The 23,796-nt window shown below is 38.1% G+C and overlaps 4 protein-coding genes across 6 annotated transcripts; 1 reads left to right on the top strand and 3 right to left on the bottom strand.

Moving 5' to 3' along the window:
• Positions 1 to 173: 173 nt before the first annotated feature.
• LOC120008455 (squamosa promoter-binding-like protein 14) lies at positions 174 to 6,449 on the bottom strand. Of its 2 annotated transcripts, XM_038858778.1 has the most exons (11): positions 6,025 to 6,449; positions 5,093 to 5,678; positions 4,662 to 4,855; positions 3,744 to 4,585; positions 3,522 to 3,596; positions 3,302 to 3,409; positions 3,099 to 3,222; positions 2,715 to 2,850; positions 2,490 to 2,634; positions 1,791 to 2,393; positions 1,026 to 1,442 (listed from the first exon to the last, which is right to left on the bottom strand). In XM_038858778.1, the coding sequence occupies exons 2-11, from the start codon at positions 5,647 to 5,649 to the stop codon at positions 1,026 to 1,028; spliced, it is 3,201 nt and encodes a 1,066-aa protein (XP_038714706.1). In that variant the 5' UTR covers positions 5,650 to 5,678; positions 6,025 to 6,449. The 2 variants fall into 2 exon arrangements, with proteins under 2 accessions (XP_038714707.1, XP_038714706.1); XM_038858779.1 differs by lacking the exon at positions 6,025 to 6,449 and having other exon boundaries at positions 174 to 1,442; positions 5,093 to 5,649.
• A 1,244-nt stretch (positions 6,450 to 7,693) lies between these two features.
• On the bottom strand, positions 7,694 to 13,356 carry LOC120008919 (calponin homology domain-containing protein DDB_G0272472-like). Of its 2 annotated transcripts, none has more exons than XM_038859299.1 (8): positions 13,224 to 13,356; positions 10,866 to 13,092; positions 10,622 to 10,780; positions 10,339 to 10,518; positions 9,894 to 10,088; positions 9,116 to 9,214; positions 8,441 to 9,025; positions 7,694 to 8,344 (listed from the first exon to the last, which is right to left on the bottom strand). In XM_038859299.1, exons 2-8 carry the CDS (start codon positions 13,020 to 13,022, stop codon positions 7,991 to 7,993), a joined length of 3,729 nt encoding a protein of 1,242 aa, XP_038715227.1. In that variant the 5' UTR covers positions 13,023 to 13,092; positions 13,224 to 13,356; the 3' UTR covers positions 7,694 to 7,990. The 2 variants fall into 2 exon arrangements, with proteins under 2 accessions (XP_038715227.1, XP_038715228.1); XM_038859300.1 differs by having other exon boundaries at positions 10,866 to 13,006; positions 13,224 to 13,335.
• Positions 13,357 to 16,598: 3,242 nt separating this feature from the next.
• Positions 16,599 to 17,196, bottom strand: LOC120009551 (calvin cycle protein CP12-3, chloroplastic). Its single transcript, XM_038860182.1, has one exon. It carries the CDS (start codon positions 17,124 to 17,126, stop codon positions 16,734 to 16,736), a length of 393 nt encoding a protein of 130 aa, XP_038716110.1. The 5' UTR covers positions 17,127 to 17,196; the 3' UTR covers positions 16,599 to 16,733.
• A 1,784-nt stretch (positions 17,197 to 18,980) lies between these two features.
• LOC120009741 (mitotic spindle checkpoint protein BUBR1) lies at positions 18,981 to 23,123 on the top strand. The gene is made up of 11 exons (XM_038860436.1): positions 18,981 to 19,231; positions 19,323 to 19,382; positions 19,965 to 20,109; positions 20,244 to 20,401; positions 21,243 to 21,324; positions 21,413 to 21,479; positions 21,550 to 21,604; positions 22,086 to 22,254; positions 22,364 to 22,446; positions 22,584 to 22,661; positions 22,753 to 23,123. The coding sequence occupies exons 1-11, from the start codon at positions 19,044 to 19,046 to the stop codon at positions 22,814 to 22,816; spliced, it is 1,149 nt and encodes a 382-aa protein (XP_038716364.1). The 5' UTR covers positions 18,981 to 19,043; the 3' UTR covers positions 22,817 to 23,123.
• Positions 23,124 to 23,796: the final 673 nt, after the last annotated feature.

Below are 23,796 nucleotides of genomic sequence, written 5' to 3'. Positions count from 1 at the left end.
AGGTTACTACTTACTACTTGCTAAAACTGAAACAACCAAGGGTGGGAATGCCCTGGATGGGTATTTTGGCAGGGTAAGGTTACTAAAGTTGAAACAGCCAAGTGTAGGAATGCGTATGCGGATGGCTTGATGCATGCAATGTCTAAAATTGAGCTCACATTGAAAGTCTTAAGTTTGCCAAGACAAGAGCGTAACACACTGCTATACATATTGACTGTACAAATCATACAGTGCTTCATCCCAAAATAAATAAATAATACTGGGCTGTGCTATATTGATTCCTGACAAACCAGAAGCCTCAATGCACACTCACATTTCCCAGGTGTGGTGTGGCCTTGATACCATCCATACGCAGGTCCAAACCCTCGATGCAAAGAGCTAAAGCTGCCCAGCCTGAGTTACGACAACTATCCAATCACACATATCATTCTCGTTACTTTACAAATGCAAAGTCAATAGCACTTGGCAGCTTTCCTGAATTGTAAAAGTTAAAAACAATAAATACATAAATCAACTAAATTAAAAATATCGATAATGGTATATCTGCTATATTTTTTTGCCATGTCCCTGCCTAAAACTTAAGTATTCAAGTCTTCAATGCGGTTGCTTTCATACAAAGTTTCAACCTTCCCCCTCCTCTCTTTTTTTTTATCTCCTGCTACCTGTTTGTACAATTCACAAGTCAACACTCATATTCAGATTTTAACCGCACAACATTTTCTCCAATTAGCGTAAGCTTCAACTTTACTCCGTCACACCAAAAATCGATGCTAACCTATACTTCCAAACCTCATGTCCGAAAATAAAAAGTAACATGCATCATCCTTATCTACTCCCATTCAAACCCATGGCAGCCCATCCTTATCCATTGCAAAGCTATCTCATTCGCAACCTACAGCCCTTTATTTTATGCATCTATCATCTCATCACCTTTTTGATATCTCAAGTAACTGCACCAGGTAAAATGACACTTGTTACTTCTTTGATTCCCAATTACTACTCATACAACTTTCTCCTCATCAAGACTAAACTGTGCCAAATTCCAAATTCTCCCACTTAAAGCGAGCTACTGAACCGATGTCCGGAGCACCTCGGAAGAACAGGCATACACAGACACAGACAGCAGCAATGGCAAGCATCGAATGAATATAGGGGCGATGAAGCAATCCTTGCGAGCCTGGGATCCTCCTATTATACTTTGTTGCAGCAATTGCACATTTAGCACAAGATAGACTTCCTTGTTTGAATTGTGATGCTTGCCTTAGTACAGAGCCTGTTTGCTCTGTCTCATCTCCAACTGTCATGGAAACTTGACCATTTCTTCTGTCAGCAAGCTTGTGAGCAACAAGCTTGTTGTAAGACTGATTATTTCTTAACCGAGCATAACCAGATGGAGACTGCCCATTTGAATCAAGAAGAGAATCCCAACAGGACAACCCAAGCTGAAAAAGGGCAAAAGAATTGAAGTCACACTATCACTTTTTAACATGTAAAGTGCACATGCTGGAAACTAATAGCATGCAGTTATTGTAATATTGGAGGCATAGGAAATGCAACAAGGAAATACACAGGTCAGTCAGAGTTCACCAAAAAGTTTTTTAGATAAATGAAACAATGGCAAAGTATAAATGTGTGATCGAAAAGACCATCATTAAAAACATCTGTGAATTAGAATAACACTACTGGGGATACTAAGATTAGAAGCAGCCTAGCGGAAAACAAATTTCAGAATAGACCACAGCAAAAGGAGGTTGCAGTAAAAAATGTGAGTTAAAAACAAAAAGGACTACCTCTTGCGGGTCATCTGTCAAAGCATCAATGATATCATCTGAACCAAATGTGCAAGCAGCCAAATGAAGAGGTGTAATACCACCAGGTCCCTCAAGATTCGGAGGAAATATATACTTCTTCACGGCGTCATCATTGCCAAGTATAGAATAATTGATTAGCAAGTCAGCCATCTTTCTGCACCTCCTTTTTACAACCCGATTTAAGAGTTGACTCTCAGACAGCATCTCCAATGTCCCCACAGATAGGCCATTCCCATTCAAGTTTCTTTCCACCAACATGTCTAACAGTATTTTGACCAGTGCACAATAGTCCCTTTCAACTGAGAATATGAGTAAAAACTTGAATCGGCTTACTGAATATTTAGGAACATCAGGAAGAGAGGAGAAAATCTTATTTTGGAATAGCCATCCAACTTCATTTAGGAAGTGAATAATTTCTTCCTTTGATCTTGGCTGCCCGAAATCACGGGTGACATCTTCTGAAATCAGATCACAAGCTTTGGCTTCCTCATTAATTTCAGATTCAAGGAGTCTCAGTTCTCTACCAATAGAAGCATCAGCTATTATCACTGGAAAACTGTTGCCCTTGAAGCCATTTTCCACCTACTCATCATATCGACAAATATAATGAACGTATAAGTATATCACAATATAAAAAACCCCTGACCACTCATAGAAGAAATGCTTTCAAAATCAAACCTCAATGAAGCAGCGACCTAGACCAGCAGGAGATGCGCCATGAATTTTAAAATGGCCCAACTTAACCTCCTCAAAGGAGTTTCCATGATATGATTGTCCGGTAACTTCCTTCGACTCATATCCACCCATATACATGCAATGAATCCTGCACGTCAGAAAGTAAAGTTTCTAAAGACAGCAACGGCAAATTGAATAGCCCTTCAGACAAAATGCAACTCCGCTTACTTGGTTCCTGTGTTAGAAAGATTTCTTCCTCGCAGAGTAAGAGAGGTTTCCTGCCCACTAACAACCACCAAAGGAGACACTGAGATCAGCTCTGGGGAACTCCATGATCTCCAGGACTTGCATAGACGAATCCTCCCTTAAAAAACAGTAATGTGACCAAAAGATTTAAAAATAGTTACACTGACATTACAATAATCAAACTTCATAGATGCAAGCTCCAGTCCATTGCAGCAATTTCTCTCTCTCTCTCTCTCGCTCTCTGTCTCTGTTTTTTTTTTTTGAATGCCTCTCATCATTGACCAAATGCGACAATATTAAATTAAGCACAAAGAAAAATATTAAAAAATTTTGTTTAAAAATAACTTCACCAGCCTCAGTGCTCACCATCTTTATATGATGCCAATTGCCTGCCAGTGTGAACTAGAAACCTCCCTTTCCTCCAAAAATCTGAATCTGAATCTGAATCTTGAACCAGGTAATTAACATGCTGGAGCAGGTTTCCTTCGAGCTGAAAAAAGTACAAATACAGTACAAGGGTCAACAAAGAGTTAGTATGACATGGCTAATGTTTATAGCAGTTCACTCGCCTGCTTCCAGGCAGCAACTGACATGTTTACATAAATCGAAAGAACCACACAGCCAGGCCTGATATAGCTCTCCATCTCAGATGGGCTGTTTGAAAGCCAATTGTAAATCTGAAACAAAAGGGCAAAATAATCTTATTAGTTTTCCTTAATATCGATCATCACTATCCTCCAAATAAAATGACAATGAGAAAAAGGTCAATTTTTACCGAAGACACCTTACCTGGGTTCGCAGCGTCCCAGGAAATTGGCTAGGATCCTTGTCAAATAGCTTGAAAATAATTCGCCCTGTCCGATCCTGCGAAGAAACCATGCAACCAAGGCAATGCATTAAGGACAAGTAAATTGCAGTTCTACGGGTGCAAATGCAAGCTCAACCACATGCGCCATACAAATTGGTAGAGATTTTAAATCATGGATAGAACTAAGTAAACTGACAAGCTACCTGAGGATCAGAATTCAAACTAGAAGGCGATTGATCCGACCCAGAAGATGAAGTGTAACCAGCTTGATGGGGAAAATTTTGATATGAAGCATGGTCAGCTCCTACATTTGACCCTCCAAACAGCTTTAGAGGTAAGATACCACCATGTGTTTTGGCATTTCCAACTTTTGCATTGGCCCCTCTGCCAACGAACACATTCTCAGGCTTCATGGGTCCCATTTCGCTCGGCACAGGGAACAGCTTCTGTGCAAGTAGAGGAGAAGAGGATGGAGATCTCTCGTCCGTAGGGTTACTGCTGTCCGATGAAAAGTACTTCCTAGACGATGACAGTTTTGGAGGACTATCATCTCCAGGAGAGGGGCTAAATAGCTGTAATGGTAAATTAGAACGAGTGTCTTCAACTTGGCAATTCGAGTCTTCAACAGGAGACTGGTAACTGGTACTACTTCTTTCTCGCCCAGCCGCAATAACCTTCATGGAAGTCACCTTTCGTAAATTGGGACCAGATGCTTGTTCAGCGTACGTCAACCTAGTTTTCTCACTGTCAGTGCTCTGGATGCTTCTCTGAGATAAAACGGCATGCGCATCCGAAGCAGACAGGGTAAGAGTGCTTGAAAGGACAGCAAGCAAGTCCATGGTTGATGGAGATGTGTTCCCACTCAATCTGTTCTGATATTCTGATGAAGGTTGCTCTGCATTCTTCCTAATTAAGCTTCCAACACTGGGCAGCTTTGCAGCAAGGTCCATAGGCAAAGGCAGTGAATTTATCTTGCTAAGAATCTGAATAAGCTGGTCTCTATCTTGTACAGATGGATTATTAATGCTTTTCTCCTCATTTTCCCCTGTAGTTTCGAAGCTTAAATTTCAGCATAATACCAGATAGATATAACAAGCCATTCATTTAGCCACCTCTTTTACCTTGTGAGCGAGCCAAAGCAGTCAACAAGTTAACAATGTCCGAATTCTCATCACTGGTGTTATCCCGGTTTCCAGGAAGCAACAGGCGTGAAATAACATCATCCGGCTGAGTTTTCCTTCTTCGGCGGTTATGCCCAGCAAGCCTGCGCCTACAGCTCCTCTTCCCCTCATCAAACTCCGACAGGGGGTGAAACCTACAAAAGGCATTGACGACTCTGTTTTAGGTCAAATAAAAATATGGCATGGCAAAACCTCTCAAGGTCAATCATTCCACTACACCTTAAAACAGCCCTCAGCCACGTATTTCCCTGTCATTACTAAAACTGAAAAACATTAAGTTTCTCATCTGTCCAACAAGCTGCAGTTTAAGTGGAAGGGAGATTTTACATTGACAGAAAATCCTTTTTAAAAAGAAGTGCAGAAATGGCCACCTGCTGCACTGCTGGCAAAACCTTTGCATCTGCTTGCCCACAAGGGATTTAGAGGATTTACTATGCAGCTCACACACTTTGTGACGGCGGTGGTAGTCCTTGGCATTTGACAGATCCTGCTTACAATCATCAACCTGACACATGGGATAGCTGCTACTACCCGGAGATCCAGACCGGACCCTTTTGTTAGGCCGGGACACAGGCTCCTCCACAGAGTTCAAGCCCCCACCAAGATTCAAGCGAAGGCTGCCGTCCTCCTCCTCCACAGTGTTCTTCTTCTTCAATCCTTGGAATTTCTTCATTTGGTCAGTAGTGGCAGTTCCCAGTTGCAGAGTCTCAGAATCTAAAGGCTTGGCGAGAAACCTCACGTTGTCCCATTCCCAACTTTTGGGGCTCCAATTGTCCATGGGATTCTGAGCAAACTGCTGGTGAGGGAAATTCGGGATTTGATAGGAAAGATCACGCTTTCTTGCCATGGGAGGCACTTCACAAAATCGACTGGAAAACGTCGACTGAAAGAAAATTGAAGGAGCTACCTGCGCACCTATGTCCTCCATCTCAACAGAAGTTCAAAATTCACAACCACCTACACATACACAACACACAACACAACACAACACAGCGAAACAAGCAATTCAAAAACTTTAAACAAATAATTTATCACGTCTTCAACTCTTTAGACGCATTTATAAAGCTGAGCTGAGAAGTAAAAAACCTACCCGACTATTCACATGAAATAACCAAAATCAAACAAAATTAAAGAGAAATCCGAGTGTTATTACTGTCCACCGCTTGCCACAATAACTGAATCAACGAATTTCCAAACACGATTTTTTGAAGCAAAAAAACGAATGTATTAAATTAGATAAAGATTCTGCCAATCCAGGACTAGGATATAAATTGCAAAAACTAGGAAAGATGAATAAACAGACCTTCAATTAACGGAGCTCGGTGGCAGCATATTCCAGGGAGAATCTCGTCACTTGATGGTTTATAAGAAGCAAAAGTTAGAAAAGGAAGTCAGATCTAAATGTTGTGACGGACACTGAAGTGAATCTAGCAAACGGAGACCGTTAAGCTGATCCCAGACCACCGAGAAACAGAAGCGAAGTCGTCGAGTCTCCACAACATCCGTTTCTTCTTCAGGAACTTGGTTGATTTGTTTCTCTTGCATCCTCTAAAGAAAGAGAGCTAATTTGTTTCGGTGTTGGCATGAAGCGTAAATTGAAGGAAGATTGGGGTTTCAATTGACTTTTACACCCTTCTTCCCCTTTGCCTGCTTGGTTGGTTGCATCCATGACGCACGGCACGGAGACGACTTTTGAGCAGTGGGTTGCCCAGTCCGACCGACCCTTTCTAATTTCTATTGGTCATCACTCATACGTAAGTAGCATGCCAAAATGACCAAAATGACATTTTCCTTTTCTTTCTCCTTTTTGGTTAAGTATTATTCTTTTTAACGGAAATAATTTGATGAATATTATATGCACCCCATTTTTAATTAAGTATACTCATTTTAATATATTTTTAAAGGATTCATGTGGTGTACTTAATTAAAAATGAGATGTATATAGTGTTCATCAATAATTTAGGACTAAGTCAAAATAGTTTATAGGGTTCATCAATAATTTAGGACTAAGTCAAAATAGTTTTCCTTATCATAGAGAGAGAGAAGAGAAGCAATGAAACAGACAAGTACCCAGCTAGTGCATGACTTTTCAACAAGTTTTTTTTTATTTTTTTTATTTTATGTTTTGTTTTAGTTAGTGCATGACTATGTGATAATAGATATGAAATATTGAGCGACAGTTTTGATTTTCTCTGCTTTGGATTTAAGGAAGTTAATAACAAGCATATCTAGTCAGAGTCTTTTTGTTTTATTTTTATTCCAGTGTAGAATTAAGTAGAGATAAGTTTGGTTTGAACATTGAACATGGTTTGACAATTGGAATAGGAGGTAACGTTGACTTTGCTTTCATTGATTTCACAGTTTTCACCGTTTAGTATTACTGTTTTTTATTTTTTTTTGAAAAAGGGTTTAGTATTACTGTTGAGATAAGGTCTGAATACTACAACAACAACTTCTTGTTAATTATTTTTAGAATGCACCGACGACTACATCCTCTCCACAGTCTCCATATAATATAAGAAAATTTTGGTGAATTTGGACAGCTAGCTACATTATAAAATATAGAGTAATTAGGTGGGTCAAAAAAGTGAGGCAGCAACTCCCTTTATTTTTCCTTCGAAACCGCGTCATTAGTTTCTACTGAAGTAGAGAAGTTGTCGTCGGATTCACGTAATTCCAACTTAATTTCACACCTTCCCTCCACAACGGTTCTCTGTGGTGGCAGTCGCTTGTTCTAGTATTACTGTTAATGTGTAGTACAACATTGTGGCTTTGCCCCTATCACTCTCTTACTACGTCTTGGACAATAGGAAATACAAATCCGCCTATCGTACATAATACTAATATTAATATCTACCTACTCCCAACTTAAGTTTAGCTAGCTTTAGAATTACATGCACTTAAAAAAACAGAAACTAATAGTCCACAACGCCAGCGATGAGCTAATTATCCAGAAAAGGGAAACAATGCAATTTATTACAATTTGTTTGGATGGACTAGGAATAGGATCATTCCATTTAATCATATTATATTGCACTGATGAATACAATCGGTTCAGATTTAGGGCATTACAGAAAATTCATCTATATCATGCTGTGCTTGTGCTGTATGAAAGATAGAAAAAAAAACCCCAACCCCTTACGGTAATTAAACTCAAACTATAGGAAACCAAACCCACAAAAGACAACTAAAGAATGGCCTAAACATCTATGGGATTGCCATTGTCCCACCAAAACTCCACGTAGGAACAATAAGTAAAAAAGATACTTTCAGAAACCAAACCGTTGCAGACCATAATGAAAATACATACTGCTGTTTCCCAGCAAAACCAAGGCCAAAATGACCAATGCTCCAAGGAGAACCCACATCCAACTCTGCATCCTTCTCTTACCCCGGTTGCGAAGAGGTGGGGGGATGGATTTTGCCTTGCTCTGCAACTTCAACTGTGGTGCCTTTTGAGGCCTCTTTGTCACTGCCACAAGCTTCTCTTCAATTTCAGATTCCCTGGGAATCTCGGTTATGGTTTCAGAGCTTGGATTAGATTCTCCCTCATTCTTATCATTAGAATCGTCTCCCACTGCTGCCTTTCTTTTCTCCTTCTTTCTTGCCCTCTTATCCTTTTCCTGAAAACAAACAACGCTTTATCCTCAATACAAAAATGGCAAAAAAAATATTGAAATTCATCTCAGTTGAAAGTTGAAACTGTTGGGGGAATTTACCTTCTCTTTCTGCTCTGCTTCCCTTTGTGCTCTAAGTGCAGCCCTGGCCTGAGCCTTTTCTGCAATTCTTTTCTTCCTCTCTAGCGCCTCAGCAGCTTTGATCTTCTCCTCTGACCGTCGTTGTTCCTTCAATTTGGCAGCTTGCTCTTCCTTTCTCAACTGCACTGCCTTCCTTGCAGATTCTTCTTCTTCCACTGTGCGCTTCTGCTCTTCCTCTCCCACATCTTTGATTTCATCTATACGAGCGACTGTAGCTGAGCCACTCACTGAAGGAGCATGTTTTGTAGGCTTCTTTGTTTTGGCTGTCTGATTCTTTTGGTCTGCAACCTTTGTTGTGGATTTATCATCTGCTTTTGAGGCATCAACTGGTGTAACTTGTTTCTCCACTCTCTCGGTAGAAATTGGTGGCACAGCACTGGCCACTCTCTCATTTAGAACATTGGGAATTACAGGTGGATCTTCATCAGGACCAAGCGAACGGCCATCCAATGTTCTGAGTCTCCAGAGTGTGCTTCTCATGTTGCATCTGGTGTAATCCTTCCGGAACTCAAAATTATAGTTCCACTGCTCCATAACTTTCTCCACCTAAAACATATGCTTGTAAGTTGGAAAGTTTTTTAGGTGAAAAATCAGGGCAGTTTCCCTATCAAAGAAACAAGATATCGCATGAGCCACCTGGTTAACGCAAAGTCGTTGAAGTGCTTCTTTATCTCCTGCCGATGCCAAATCAGTAGCTTCCCTTCTATCATCCCTGTAGTTGAAAAAGAATTTGCTCTGCAAAATCAATGGAATGGAGTACGTCAATAGTTTCTCAAGAGATTCAAAAAAGCTAAAAGGAGGGAAGAAAAACAAATAAAAGGCCAGAATTCATATCAACCTTCATATATTCATAACTACTCTGAACACTCATTTTCTGTTATGAACTGAATATAAGATTTGTTGGAATAATTGAATAATTTTGCCAAATTAAATAACAAAACGACTCAGCATGCAATAGGGGACAGCACAATTTTAAGATTTTCAACTCTAACCACACATTATTTTTTCTATGATAATTTTTGTTTCATCTACGTAAGTATCTTAAACATCACCATCTGGTAGAGATTAAAAAACCCCACAATACAGCTCTGCACATCTTACTAATTATTAACAATATATTTTCCAAGTTACTGCCACCAAGTGTGTATCTTACAAAGAAGTGGAGGGGAGGGGTTGGCCACTACTACGAAAGCAATAAAAAAAAACCTTTCCTGTTGTCACTTCAGTCTTCCTACAGATAAAAAAGCAAGACATGCTGAGCAATCTGTTTATTATCTCTAGGAATATCAACAACACAAGTTTCGTGTGCAATGTTGAGAGGAGACATAGAATGTTGGAAACTGTGCATTTCAATGTTAAAACATCTTGTTAGTCTTCAAAAATGAGCTGCCATAAATAAATTCTAACACTATACCCTCTTGAATGATTGTTTCTTCAAACTTTGTAACTGTGTATATGCTTCTTGGCGAATGACATCTGCAGCTTGATGCTGAGCTTGCAATTCATTAAGCATGTCAGACTCCTCATTGAGTTTCTTCCTAGCGTCCCTGGTCACAGCCTTAGCTTTAAAAATCTTACCTTTAAGAAAATCAGCTTCCTTCCTTAAAAACTGTAAACAATGGAATCAAATAAGCAACCAAGTGCCTCATCAATATCTATATCAGCATAAAAAAAAAATGACAAAGATAACCGGACTATATCTTAAGCATCTGTTAGATTCCTGAAGTTACAGTGGTTTGAGATAGATAGTAGGCTCACTCCTGCTTCTATTATAATGAGACTTTAATGTAGGAGCATTGCATGCATCAACCATTCAACCATAAAGAACATATTGAGAGCACTCTGAAATAAAATAATACCTTCAAGCGCTCTTCTATGTCTTCTTTTTGGTCTATGGCCTCCTGAACTTCTTGCAGGGTACCCATACTAGAAGAGACCTGCTCACGTTTTTGTTTCAATTGTTTGATTTCACGTATCAACAGCTTTTCTTCTTTTAAAGTCAGGGTTTCATGTTGTAGCTTGTGTTCCATATTGCGTATCTGCTCAAAATTGAGGGAAAGAAGAATGTAATTGATTGTACAATTGCTTTTCAAGACACCATAAATACCAAAAACAACACAAGTAAAAGTCAATAGTCCCTACCGTGCCCTCAATACCCTCAACAGAAATAGCATTCCAGGCTCTGTTACTTACAGCTTGGAGAGACTCCATTTCCTTGCGTTTAGCCCTAAGCAAGTCCTGTAGAGTTTTCTCTTCTGATATGGCAGCTTTGAGATTATCAGCATACTCCTTATATTGGCCCTAATCAAAAAGCATTTCAACAATCAAAAAAACAATCAACTATAAGTGCATAAATACCATTTATCATTCCAGAGGAAATTCTTACCCTTTTTCTCTGGATTTCAGGATGAATAGCATCTCGACTTTGAGTTTTCTCGTCAAGTTGTGACTGAGCTTGTCTGATCTGCGCTTTCAAGTTCTCGTCCTCAAATCTTGGAATCTTTATTAAGTAGTAAAATGGCCTCTTCACTGGTTCAGCTGGCACATCCTGCTCTTCAGAAGCATCACCCGGGGAACCTTCAAGTGAAGCCGTTGAAATTTTACTTTTATTTGCCCTATCTATGCCAGTGAATTGATCTCTTTCATTTTCCAGAGTAACATTAGAATTATTGTGCAGGACATCTGTGGTGCTCATGTCAGACTCAGCTTTCACATCACCACTGGTGATTTGATTCTTAACTAACGCAACTGCATGACTTTCTCCATCCATGTTTTCAGGAGAGCGATTGTCTAGCAGGTTGGCATCACCATTTGAGATAGTACATAATTCCTCTTCAGACTCAACGGAATTCAAACTAGTTTCAATTGCAGTTTCCACATCACTAATCTGTCGGCCACTTGACGCTGTCTCTTTTATGGTATGGCCATTATTAACTTCTAATTCTACTTCAACATGGTTTTTGGGATTAGAATCAGAACTTCCGTTGCTTTCCACGTCTACTTCTTCAACTCCACTCTCTGTTCTGGCATTATAAACAGCACAATTCATGGTGGCATTATCAAGAGTAACACTTATTGCGGATTCTACTTCCGCGTTCTTTTTCACATTAGAATCAGCACATTCGTTGCTCTTTACAACATCACTCTTTCCTCTAGCATCATCAAAAGAACCATTTGCGGAAGCATTATCAAGAGGAATGGTTTTGGTGTGGTCGTCAGTAACACCTTCGGATTTTACACCAATATCCTTTGCAGGATTGGAAACAGAATATCCATTGCTTTTGACATCGAAATTTTCAACTTCACCTTCTTTTCTGGCATCATCAAAAGCAGAATTTAGGGCTGCGTTATCAATGGTAACTGATAGTAAGTTTTCACTATTTTCAACAGGGAAATTCTCAGAGACAATTTTGGAGGGCAAATTATCTGCATTATCAGAAAATCCATGTTGCTCGTTATCAAGAGTTGCTTGTGAAACAATTTCCTTGGCCATGACAGAAAGCAAGCCATCTTTGTTTTCATTAGCCACAGTGGCATTACCATCAACTCCTGTATCTGACTGTCTATCAGCAACAGGAACCTCGCTGGATGCACTTCCAGTGTGAGGAGACGGCAAGGTTTCCACATCCTCCGCAGGCCCATTTTCTTCAGCTTTGTCTTGATTGCCAGCAAGAGAACCGTTACTAAGAACAGAACCTGTAACACTGTCTCCGGTATGATCAGAGGGTAAGGTAACCCTATCCTGATCAGGTATAGCAATATATGTTGTTTCTGTCTCTGCTTTGACATCAGCAGGTGGGTTTTCCAAATCCTGTTCCACCTCCAACTCAAGTTCCTTCCGGGAAACTCCAGAGGTTATTTCTGCTGGCTCCTCCATCCGATCCACTTCATTTTGGACACCAATCTCAGTAACTGCAATTTGAGACTCTTGATTTCCTGCAACCAAATACGAATTGTTTTTCCCTATAGAGTCCTCATCCTCATCGCCAGGACTGGGCAGAGGTTGATCAGATTCAGCAACACTTAGGGTTGCAACTTCCCCTCCCTTCTCTTTCTCAAGGTCAAGAAGTGGCAACTCCCCTTTGCATTCAGTTACCTCCAACAAGACAATTCTCTGAGGCTCAGAGGTTTCTTCCATAGAAGATTCCTCGTTAACGTGATCTTGGCCAAGTGGTGGGAACTGGGGTTCAGTAACAGCAGCAGAGGCAATAAGCTCTTCAGCAGTGCCTTGATCCGTGGAGACTGCATTGTCCCCTCCTTTCTCAATCCCCTGATATTGAGAACCAATATTCTCGTTCTTAATAGCACTATCTCCACCAAGACCCATCACCTCATCCGGATCATTAACAATGATGTCGTTTCCGGTAATGAAAACGTACGAGGCGTGAGCACAATCGTCCTTCCCATTCTCTTTGTCTTCGAGTCCATTGCAATCTCCACCTTTGTTCAAATCCTGGTAGCTACACCTCTCCTCGACCTCACTCTCAGCCATGGTCGACACCTTCCCGTTTCCATTCACATTGAGTTCTACGTCCACCGTCATTGTTCCCGCAACCACAATTCACACGCCCAATGACACACAAAACAACAATAACTAAAGGCACATGCACGCACTAATCCAGATCAAGCAAAACAGATGCAAACAGTCAACATAAAAAGAAATTAACAAATAAATCAAAACTAGAGCATAACAACAACAAAAATAGATCTCGAGTGACAAAGAAAGCAGATGAAGAGGACTCACCTCGCCGTAATTGGTTGAAATCGGGATCAAAGCGGATCGATCGAGAGAGCAGACGATTTGTAAACTCTGAATGTGAGAATCGAAGCGTAGATCAAGGGAGGGAATAAAGCAAAACAGCTTGCCTGAGATAAATATATACAGATCGAGAGAAGTGCTGCTTTGTATGGGACTCTATCCCCTTTTTATATTCTATATATGGTCCGTTTGGTAAACAATTTTGACAGTAGCATATATTGTGGACAATTTATGCTGGTATAAAATTGTAGCATATATTGTTGTTGAAATGTTGGTAGGTGTTTGGTTGTACTTTTGTTAGTAGCATATTGGTGTTAAAATTGTTGTGAGAAATTACGTGCAGGGGTATTATGTATTTAAGTTGTAATATATTCAAATAAATAATAAAATAAATAACAAATAATTTATAATATTGATAAAAACATTGAAATTAATTTTAAGATTTTTTTTTTGAAAATTTCGTTCACTTTATTATTCAATTCAAACTAAAAAATTTCACAATTCATTATTAAATTTAATTTTTATTAAAAATATTTAAGTATTACAAATATACATATAAATAATCTATTATTAAAAATATTTAAGTATTACAAATATACATAAATATCAGTAGCAATCGAGGGTATTTCGGTAATATAGGCATAATATTGTCTCAAAATTGTTCAAATTGGAACAATTCCAAAAAGACAATAATATTGTCCAAAAAATGCCTAGGAATATGCACCCAAAAATTGTTGTTTGTTTCACAAGTAACATATATTGTTTGGGAATTGTACTTGGGCAATATATTGCCTTCAAAAATTGTTTGCCAAACTGACACATATATATGATATGATGTAACCATCTTTTTTTACTCTTTTTTTTTTCCCCCTAAAATAAATATACTGATATTGATAAAACAATATAAAATTGACAATATTCTAGAAGGAAACTAAGAAAAGATGAAAGAAAGACAAGGAAAGAGCAAATACAAGCAAACAAAAAGATAAAAGAGTCCAAGTGTCAAACGTCACGAAATCGTGAAGGAAGAGGAGTAAAATAGGGGTATGCCATCAAAATCACAACTTAAGTTGAATATTTAGTTGGACTTGTACTTGGCACCTCTACTTGTAATACTCCATAATTAACTAAAGCCCTACCTTAAGTTGATTGAGAATGTTTTTGTTAATTAGAGAAAGAATTCAAGTTTCACTAACCGCATAGGGGGCATTTGGTGATGAATGTCTATTTACTTGGAGAAATACACAATTTTTTTCAAAAAAAAGAAAAGAAAAGAAAAAGACATTTATGTTACTTGGCATTAAAAAAAGAATGGTGAATTTATATTATCCCAGCCATTCGTATTTTGTGGTGTATAATATAAGCTGTGTTAGATACATGGAATGAAAATAACCTCGAAACCAATAATTAGTTGAGAAATCTATTCTACTTAAATCATATCATTTGTGTATAACCAAAATTATCTACTACCGACAGTGCCAGCAATATATATATGAGTTTTATGGAAGGAGAAGCTGTGTAACGCGGTTCTGACCCAATTGCATGCTACATTTAATGTCATACCATTTGAGATTATAAATAAATAATTGTCCCCACCTTATACACTTAAGATATTTAGCCATCATGTTTTGTGATTTAAGTATCATAAATTACATATGTAAAGGTAATTTAAGATGGCAAAGGCTGTATTTTGGAGGAGGCCTAGTCTTATTTTGTAAACGGAATTAAAAAAAAAGTAATCCAAGACAAGCAGCCTTAATGGATCAATAGGAGATTTGGTGAGAAATTTGATCGATTCTCAACTACTCAACTCACAAAACTATATATATATATATATATAGTCTTGACAAATTCTTTATAGCCACTATGCCCATGCGTGCACAGAAAAACTGAATAACTCAACCATAACAAGGGGATCTGCAATTAATTACACATACCATGTGAAGTAGCAATGCGGTTGAATTTAGGATTCTAAACATGTTTTTTTTTAATTAAAAAAGAGGTGTACCTTCTATGGACACGCTACGGCCGCAACTCCCTTTTTCTTTTCTTTTTTTCACATACAAAAAAAATTTCAAAGTTTGAGGGTGTACACACACCCACACAAATGGGTCGGTGATTGATTCGCAACCGACATTGTCCACTAGTATTGCCTTGACCCAACCCAAGTTTTCTGTTTTTTTTAAAGTTCCACTTGATTTTGGCAGCTTCCAGATCAATACCTCTTTGCTTAAATTAAAATTGAAATAGTCTAGTGCATGCCACCAAGTTTCTTCAACCATTTCAATCCATCTAACTTAATTTCTACATATGTACTCTAAATTTCTCTTCAGGGTAGGTAGGGGCGGGGCTTCAAATAAAAAAAAAAAGAAAGTTGAACAATCACAAAGCAGTAAAAGAGTAGAACTAGAAACTACCATTCTCATGATCATCAACATCTCATGTGAATGGTATGGAACTAGAATGTGACCTGGGAATTACAGAAAGTAAATTAATAAACCAAATCTATTCCATAAGAGGCCACCAAAACTAGTGAAAGCTGAAACTATCATCAGTCTATGAACATTAATAACAGAACCATTGGCGGATGAGATTAAAGATACGAGCCTAATTAACCTTAGAATACTCAATTCCCCACCAGACGTACTGCAGGTTCAACAAATTAAAGTGAAAATGCTCCAATCAAATCTAACACTTCTGGAACCAAAGCACCAAGGTAAGCATAGTCCAACGAGCATGCATCAAGTATATATATATTGGAAAGCTGCAGCTGCATAGTATTAGTGAGATTAAACCAATCATCAATTTCAGAATTAAAATATCAACCTTATATCGAGTCAGTCCACCTCAACTTGACAAGACAGATAGAGGGTAAACAAAATTCACCTAAGGGAAAAAAGTCTAAAACTCCAAACAAATTTCTGCTTATCAGCATTAAGGATTAAAGGGCTAATTACAAACTAGCTTAAAACCGCTGATAAGCATTAAGCAGCAGTGCAATATATAAAAGGAGGCATCCATCAATGCATTGTCAGCAGTCCCTTCATATGGGAAGAGCATCTCAAATCTCAAGTAGGCATGAGCACGTATGAGGGGTTAGGAAACGAGAAGCTGAGAGGATTTGAGTGGAAAGGCACGAGTGTGAGGTACTTAAAATAGATACTCATTATTCATACAATCTAATATTAACAATTTTAATTGAGAGTCTTAAGCCAATGAATCGCAAAAATAAAATGTAAGCCAAAGTCCTCCCAACCAAAACGACAACAACAACAATACATCTTTCGAGCATCAAGACATCCAGAAACAAGTCACTGCAATTAATCCACACAAAAAAAAAAAAAAAAAACAAAACAAAACAAGAAGAAGAAGAAAAAGTTGCCACAATTAATATAATTTTACATGTGATCACTGATCACAAACTATTTATTCGGACATTAAGAACCCCGAAAATCATTTCGACGGTAAGATATACAAATTGATTCCAGGAATCGATCAGTCTTCATAGATGCGACACTCATCGGTCTCTGGGTTCTCGTTACAATAAGATTCCAGAGGATCCTCCTTTTCCAGCTTCAACCTCAGATCCGCCTTGGCTTGGCTCACCTCTTCCACCTCGTCCCACGCCACCCTGCACTCGTCGGACGCAGCGTCTCCTTCGCACACCTCCTTTGCCTCCAGTACCTTCTTCTCGATCATCTCCGTCAGCTGCTTCTCTCTCTGCTGCGTCCCCTTGAATTTCACCACACCCATCGAAACATTCAATCCGCGCCGTTTCAGGGGAACAGATCGGGGAAATACAACCTTGCAGAAAGCATCATCGGACCTTGAAAATGGCAAGGAGATAGGAACAACTGTTGCTCTTGGAGCTGCTACGAAAGAAGCCATCTATTGTCTCTCTCGTTTTCTACCCTATCTCTTAACAAGAAGTAATTGGGGCAAGGCCTCAATGTAATTTCTAAGACGGTTTTATGGAATAGTAGCACTTTTCAAAACCTCTTTTTTAAAACTAACCCACTTTTTGAAAAACAAGAAATATAATACTTTTTTAAATGAATTATCCCTAATATCTTTATTTCACATGGTTTCATTCAAAAATCATTTCCCCTTCCTGCGACATCATCTTTCAATTCGTTCTTCTTTCACTTCGACCCTGTTAATCTACGATTTTTGCCTCATTCGATCACCCCTCTGCATCTGGTTATTCACGGGTATGTTTTATTTAATATATTTTCGAGGACTGATTTTGAAGACCTAAAAGTCAATTTGGGGTTCACCCCAGTTGAGATTAGGAAGGAGATCGAAAAGGCGTCGTTTTGAATTATCTGTTCGAGTAATTGTAATTATCTGTTCGAGTAATTGTCATTATATGTTTGAGTATTTGGATTTTATAAAGTGCTTCTGAATGAATTTTACACTTTTCTTTTACAGAAATGGGTGTTGTTGACCTTGTTGTGATATACGGCGGAGATTGGAAATTTTCAAGAGGAATTTATAAGTTTATTGGTCGAACTTCGAATGAGGTGATCATGAAATTTGTCTATAACACACATTTCCATATGAAATGGTTGGTTGTATTACTCGGACCAAATATAGTATTGCTCAAACATATACACCATTTCCATTTAGAAAAAAATGTATTACTCGAACATATAAACTATATACTTGAACATATAAACTATTTACTCGAACAAATATTTGTAATACTAGAACATATACACCATTGACTCGAACAAAAAAATGTATAACAAAAAATGTTCTTCACATCTCTTATTTACTCCGTTGGACTTCAAAACAACGCCTTTTCGATCTCCTTCTGAATCTCAACTAAGGTAAACCCAAATTGACTTTTAGGTCTTCAAAATCAGTTCTCAGAAATATATTATAATAAGGAAACACAAGAGTGGATCAAAAGTTACGGATGGTCAAAATTGGAAAACTGAAATACTCGAACATATAAAACAAAATACTCGAACAACAAATATGAAATACTTGAACAAATACAACAAAATACTCGAACAACAAATATGAAATACTTGAACAGATAAAACAAAATACTCAAAACAGCAAATATGAAATACTGGAACATAGCACACAAAGTACCCTAAACTGCTCGAATGAAAACTCGGAACCCTAAGCACTACTAGATCTAAACCCTAAATACTCGAATCACAAATACAAAATTAAATAAAACATACCGATGAATAACCATGTGCAGAGGAGCGGTCGAATGAGGCAAAAATCGTAGATTAATAGGGTCGAAGTGAAAGAATAACGAAGTGAAAGAAGAACGAAATGAAAGGTGAAGTCGCAGGAAGGGGAAAAGATTTTCAAATGAAACTATGTGGAATAAGGGTATTTGAGACAATTCATTTCAAAAAAGTGTTAGATTTCATGTTTTTAAAAAAATACGTTAGTTTTTAAAAAGGAGTTTTGAAAAGTTCTACTTTTTCAAAAAAACCCTTCTGAGATTTTTTGTTGGACTCTAATAGTAAACTGCAACTGTGTTTTCATCACTTTCGGACTTTCCAGGGACATGACCCCCCATGGCCATCCATAATTGTCTTGTGGGCTCCATTGTGGATAACATGCCAAGCCCAAACGTCTTAGAACGAAAATGAATCTGCGGCCCAGCCCATAATTTCAAGACTCTGTCATTGTAGTGGTGGGGCCAGCGCACAAACTTCTATGAGTCTTTATCTCCGATATAACGGCTACTTGGGGAGAGCTTGAATTCAAATCTAAATCTTTCTTCTTTCTTCAGGGACAATAGTGTCAGTCAGTCTCGAAGAAATTCTGACGCAGATGCAGAGCATGGAGATGGATCCAGAGACGGAGTTTCTTGCTTCCAAGCAAGAGACTGGAAATGAGTGGGAACTCTTCAAGGAAAATGTCAGGCCCTTGAAGAGAGGTCGCAACGTTAGCCTTTTGAACCACGCTCTCAAATCCCATACTCATATTCAACTCAAGAAATCCCTCCTTGAACAGCGAAGGTCCTTCTTTCTCTTCCTTCTTTCTATTATTTTTTCCTTATCTGGATTGTGTATTGTCTCTTTAATTTTTGAATTTTCATTTGGGAATCAGGAGGATGATTGAGGCGATTGATGAGTATAAAGGAGACGATCCTCTTCACCCATGGATCCAGTGAGTCTGACACTCTTGTTTCTTAGATATAAAATATGTGTGGTTGCTACGAATTCGAAATGATTGTTTGTGTTATGGGAAATTTTGATTGTGATCATTTACTTGGCTTACCCCACGCATGTCTTCAAAACAAGAGGAATCGAGAAAAAAAATTATATTTTCGAATATAATCTTCTGTGAAACCATTCTTGTATACCATTTCAAGGTAGGGCTAGGGTTTCAGTTATAATTAAAGTCAAATTGAGGCTTTAGATACATGGATTGAATGGCCCTTACACGGATCCTTTTAATTCAAGTTACTCCAATTTTTATTTTATGATGAGATGTGGCATTGGTAATGGCTCTTGCAGCATGTTTTATTTTGTGGCGTACATGGAAGATACCGATTTTTCAATCTCTAATTTACCTTCATTTACATGTATTTCATTCTCAAGATCAGTCTCTCCTGTTTTTCCCCACAAAAACTGCTCACTACTGCTGAATAAAACTCCTGGAACAGTTTCCTCTTCCAACCTAACTTAGAGCGCAGGGGTTTCTGGCTGTACCTTTTGAACTAAGGGCAACCACTTTTTGGTTTTCAAGGTGTATTAAATGGATTCAGGAGGCATTCCCACCTGGTGGAGACTATTCAGGACTGGTGGTGATATATGAACAATGTGTCCGCACTTTTTGGCATTCAGAACGCTACAAGGATGATCTTAGATACCTGAAAGTGTGGCTGGAATATGTGGGTTCTTTTCACCTTATTTATTTCTTGTGCTTCTAAGATCAGGATTGCAGTTTTCTGGATGGAGTCTAATATGAAATTTTGACTTATCTGGTGTTTGTGGAAACTGATATGAATGTGAAATGGAATTGCAGGCTGAAAACTGCCTAGATGCAGAAGTCATTTACAGTTTTCTGGAGGCAAATGAAATTGGAAAGAAGCACGCCGTGTACTACATAGCGTATTCATTGAACATGGAATCAAAGTCTAAGATGAAAGCTTCTAATGACATATTCAACCTTGGAATATCTAGGTAAGTTGTGTCTCTGATAATTTCCAGTGACTGAATTTTATTTTGATTTAAGATCTTAGAAAATTATGAAGTAGAGGGTGAATAGGATAATGCATATTAGCCAGTAGTTACCCATTGAGAAATCACATGCATTATTTCTCATGAGGAATAATGTAAACTTTGATTGGGTTTATTTTTATAAGATTTGAAATTGTGAATTTATTCCATTTCACTTGTTATTTGAACCAAAAATTGAATCATCTTTCATTTACTTGTTATTGATCAACAAGACTTAAATTGATATTTCAGACTATCCCCTTAAGCTATAAGGTGGTTCTCACTGTGGTATGTCTAGGGTTTAGGATTACAATGGTATAAGACAGTAGGCTGCCCTCTTGCATGTGTACAGAAACATTTGTGCAACCTCTTGGCTCTTTTATTCTGGATGAAGAAATAAAATCTCTAGTCGGATGGATCACATGAAGAATGACAGAAAGATTTCAAGTAAAATCCAAATGTCACACATAAAAAATGTGATAGTTTAGTAGATAATGCATTTACCAGTGTAGAATGGACATGATTACACCAATGAACCCAAGAAGGGTCTATAAAGGAGTATGTTACATTATGTACCCCATTGTATTTGTGATTTTTGTGACCTAGTCCAACTAAGACTTATGGATATGAAGGATTCAATCTTAGTTCCATTTGTTATCATGAGCTAAACTTGTATTGATGTTTTAATGTCCATTATGTAAACCTTGTTTGATGCTCCTCTCATACGAAAATTACATACTCATTTCATTATTTCTAGCATTCATAAAAAGACATGCATATCTAAATAAACTGCCAACTTCTATAGGAATGCTCAACCGCTAGAAAAATTGAAGGATGCCTACAAGAATTTTCTTTCACGCTCAATGAGGAAAGTAACAGCTGCTGAGGTATACTTATATTAAACTATATTTTCAAGTATGATTTTTGTACAGATCATTCATTGCCCCCTTTTTTGGTTGTCATTTTGACCGCTAGGACTCCTCTATGGAAAGTCATGTGCCTGTCCGAAGCTTCGGAACTCTTCTTGCCAGGGAAGATAATCGTAAGTCTTACTGCTATCCTCTACTATTTAATTGTTTTGATTGCTAAAATATATCTTACTGATGTTGCAGGAAGGCGGATCACGGAGAGTTCAGAACTTGTTAAGAAAAAGTTGAAGCCAGATAAGTAAGAATATGCAGTTCCTCACATGCTTAACTTCCATAGGCACTCCTCAGATTCCGCTGGGTGTTTATTTCTGCTCTTTTTTTTTGTCCAACTGCTTATTCATTTTCTGTTCCTAGTGGGGAATTTCTTGTTCTGCTAAAAGTAGAATCAAGCTTTGTTACCTTTATATCCACATATGAATTTGCTTTTAAAATTTTATTCAAATCAAAATTATGTAAATCGTTCAAAACATGGAAAATGAACAATGGTGTCCACAGTTAAGAAGCATATTGATCCTTCCGCATCTTGCAGCAAACTAGAAAGTATTTGTTTATAGCGGGATTTTGGATTTTCATTAAAATCATTGGAGCAAAGCAACTTTTTATGCCAATAGCCACTTCTTAGCATCTTTCAACCTAGAAGATGCAGTTGAAATTTCGGTTGTCCATATTTTTGGTGTATATTGTCTATGTTTCAACTTGCTCGGTGTTCCAAAATCCAGGGCTCAAAAGACTTCGCTTTCCATCTATAATGATACAAAAATGGATGTCGTTTTGGGGCATCAACCAGATAAGACTAGGAAAGATTTGAATTCCTGGCACACTCTTGGAGCTCGTGCAGAGAGAAACAAAGAGAATAATGCTGTACCTGGCAAATGGACAACGTACAAGGTTCTTCACATTTCCAAAACTTGTTTCCTCATTTTTGGTTCCCCCATTTTTCAATTTGTTATCTTAATTTGTGTATCATCTAACCCTTTTAAGTTCTGACTTCTTTCAGGTTCCACAGAAATTTGTGCCCAGGGTTGGAGGAGCAACTCCAAGTGCTTGTATTGAGGTGTTCATTGATGAGGACTTGACACAGTGAGTGACATAAACTCTCAATTGGTTTTGGCTGTTGTATCGACTATTTTTTTTTTTTTTATATATGAAACATAATTTAGAATTATTGTTTTATTATCTGTCCTGCTTGTTTTGATTTTCTTTCCAAATTTTATCAGATTGCCAAAGACGTCTACCGAGGGTGGTAAATTTTCAGCCTTGCAGCTCCGAGAGGGGGATGCTCGAGACATCAAAAAGTAAGTGTTGTCTGGTTTAGTAACAAGCAAGCCTGATCCAAAGCATATGCCTTGACTGAGTTGCCTGTATTTTGCTCTTATTCTTGTCCAGGGAAACGGAACTATTGAGGGCTAACCCATTGCGCAATTTCCCTCTGAACAGCCTCCCTAGATGACGAAACCATTGATTATGATCAATGTGTTATAGAATCATGCATGGAACAGCTTTTATCTCTAAAGCCTTATCCAAATTGGATTTGATCAAAAGTATCATTCAATATCTGGATTGCTTAGCTTGCCTTTTTTTTTTTTTTTCTGAAACATTTGTTGAGCAAGCATAGTTATGCTTATCTATGATGCCACTATTTGTTTGGATTTGTTATGGATGGTGGTTAAATATTTGTGTTGGCACTTGGCAATGTTGAACTGTTATTGAGTTTGTGAACGATCTTTTTAGTCAATAAACTTTTTGATGATTGCATTTATTGAGTGTTATGCACAAAATGATCAGGAAGGACATGGGGGCATTTCAGTATCATTTTGTTTATGTAATGGAAGAATGCTGATGAAGCCAACTTGTAGTTAAACTTGAAGTTGATAAGCAATGACTAACGCTAGCGCTTCTTGTTTGTTCGTGGTGATCAAATAGATCAATCAGTCTTCAACTTCAGTTACTTAAATTGCCCTCACTGAGCTGTAGTCAAGATCAAATCAAAATCCAAGACCCCCGCCCGCTCTCCGTGTGTTTGGCTTGGTTAGAATACAGAGGACCTTACACATTTCTCATAATCTTCCCACTTATGAGCGCTCACACACACCAGCGTAAGAATTTCTCAAGTTTTCAATTCTATTATGCGCGATTATGATAATAGGGGAGATGTTTTTTTAACACACATTTTTTGTGCACTTTGTTACACATTTTTTGTGCACTTTGTTATTCCTCTCTTCTGAAACGTTATTCGGAATTTCAAGTTTCAGACTCGAGAAAGGGCGCTTCAATATGGGCTTGGGCTTTTGTACCAAGAGTTACCTTATTAATGGGGAGCTTTAGTCACATCTCTAATTTTATTAATAATCCCCCAATTTATTTTGACTTTGCGTTGACTTGTTTCTTTTTTTTAGGGTTAGGCTCAAAACAGTGAGGGAGAAGCATAGA

Source organism: Tripterygium wilfordii, chromosome 11 (assembly GCF_013401445.1).
Source record: "Tripterygium wilfordii isolate XIE 37 chromosome 11, ASM1340144v1, whole genome shotgun sequence".
Lineage (NCBI taxonomy): Eukaryota > Viridiplantae > Streptophyta > Magnoliopsida > Celastrales > Celastraceae > Tripterygium > Tripterygium wilfordii.
This window is presented reverse-complemented; position numbering and strand designations above follow the sequence as displayed.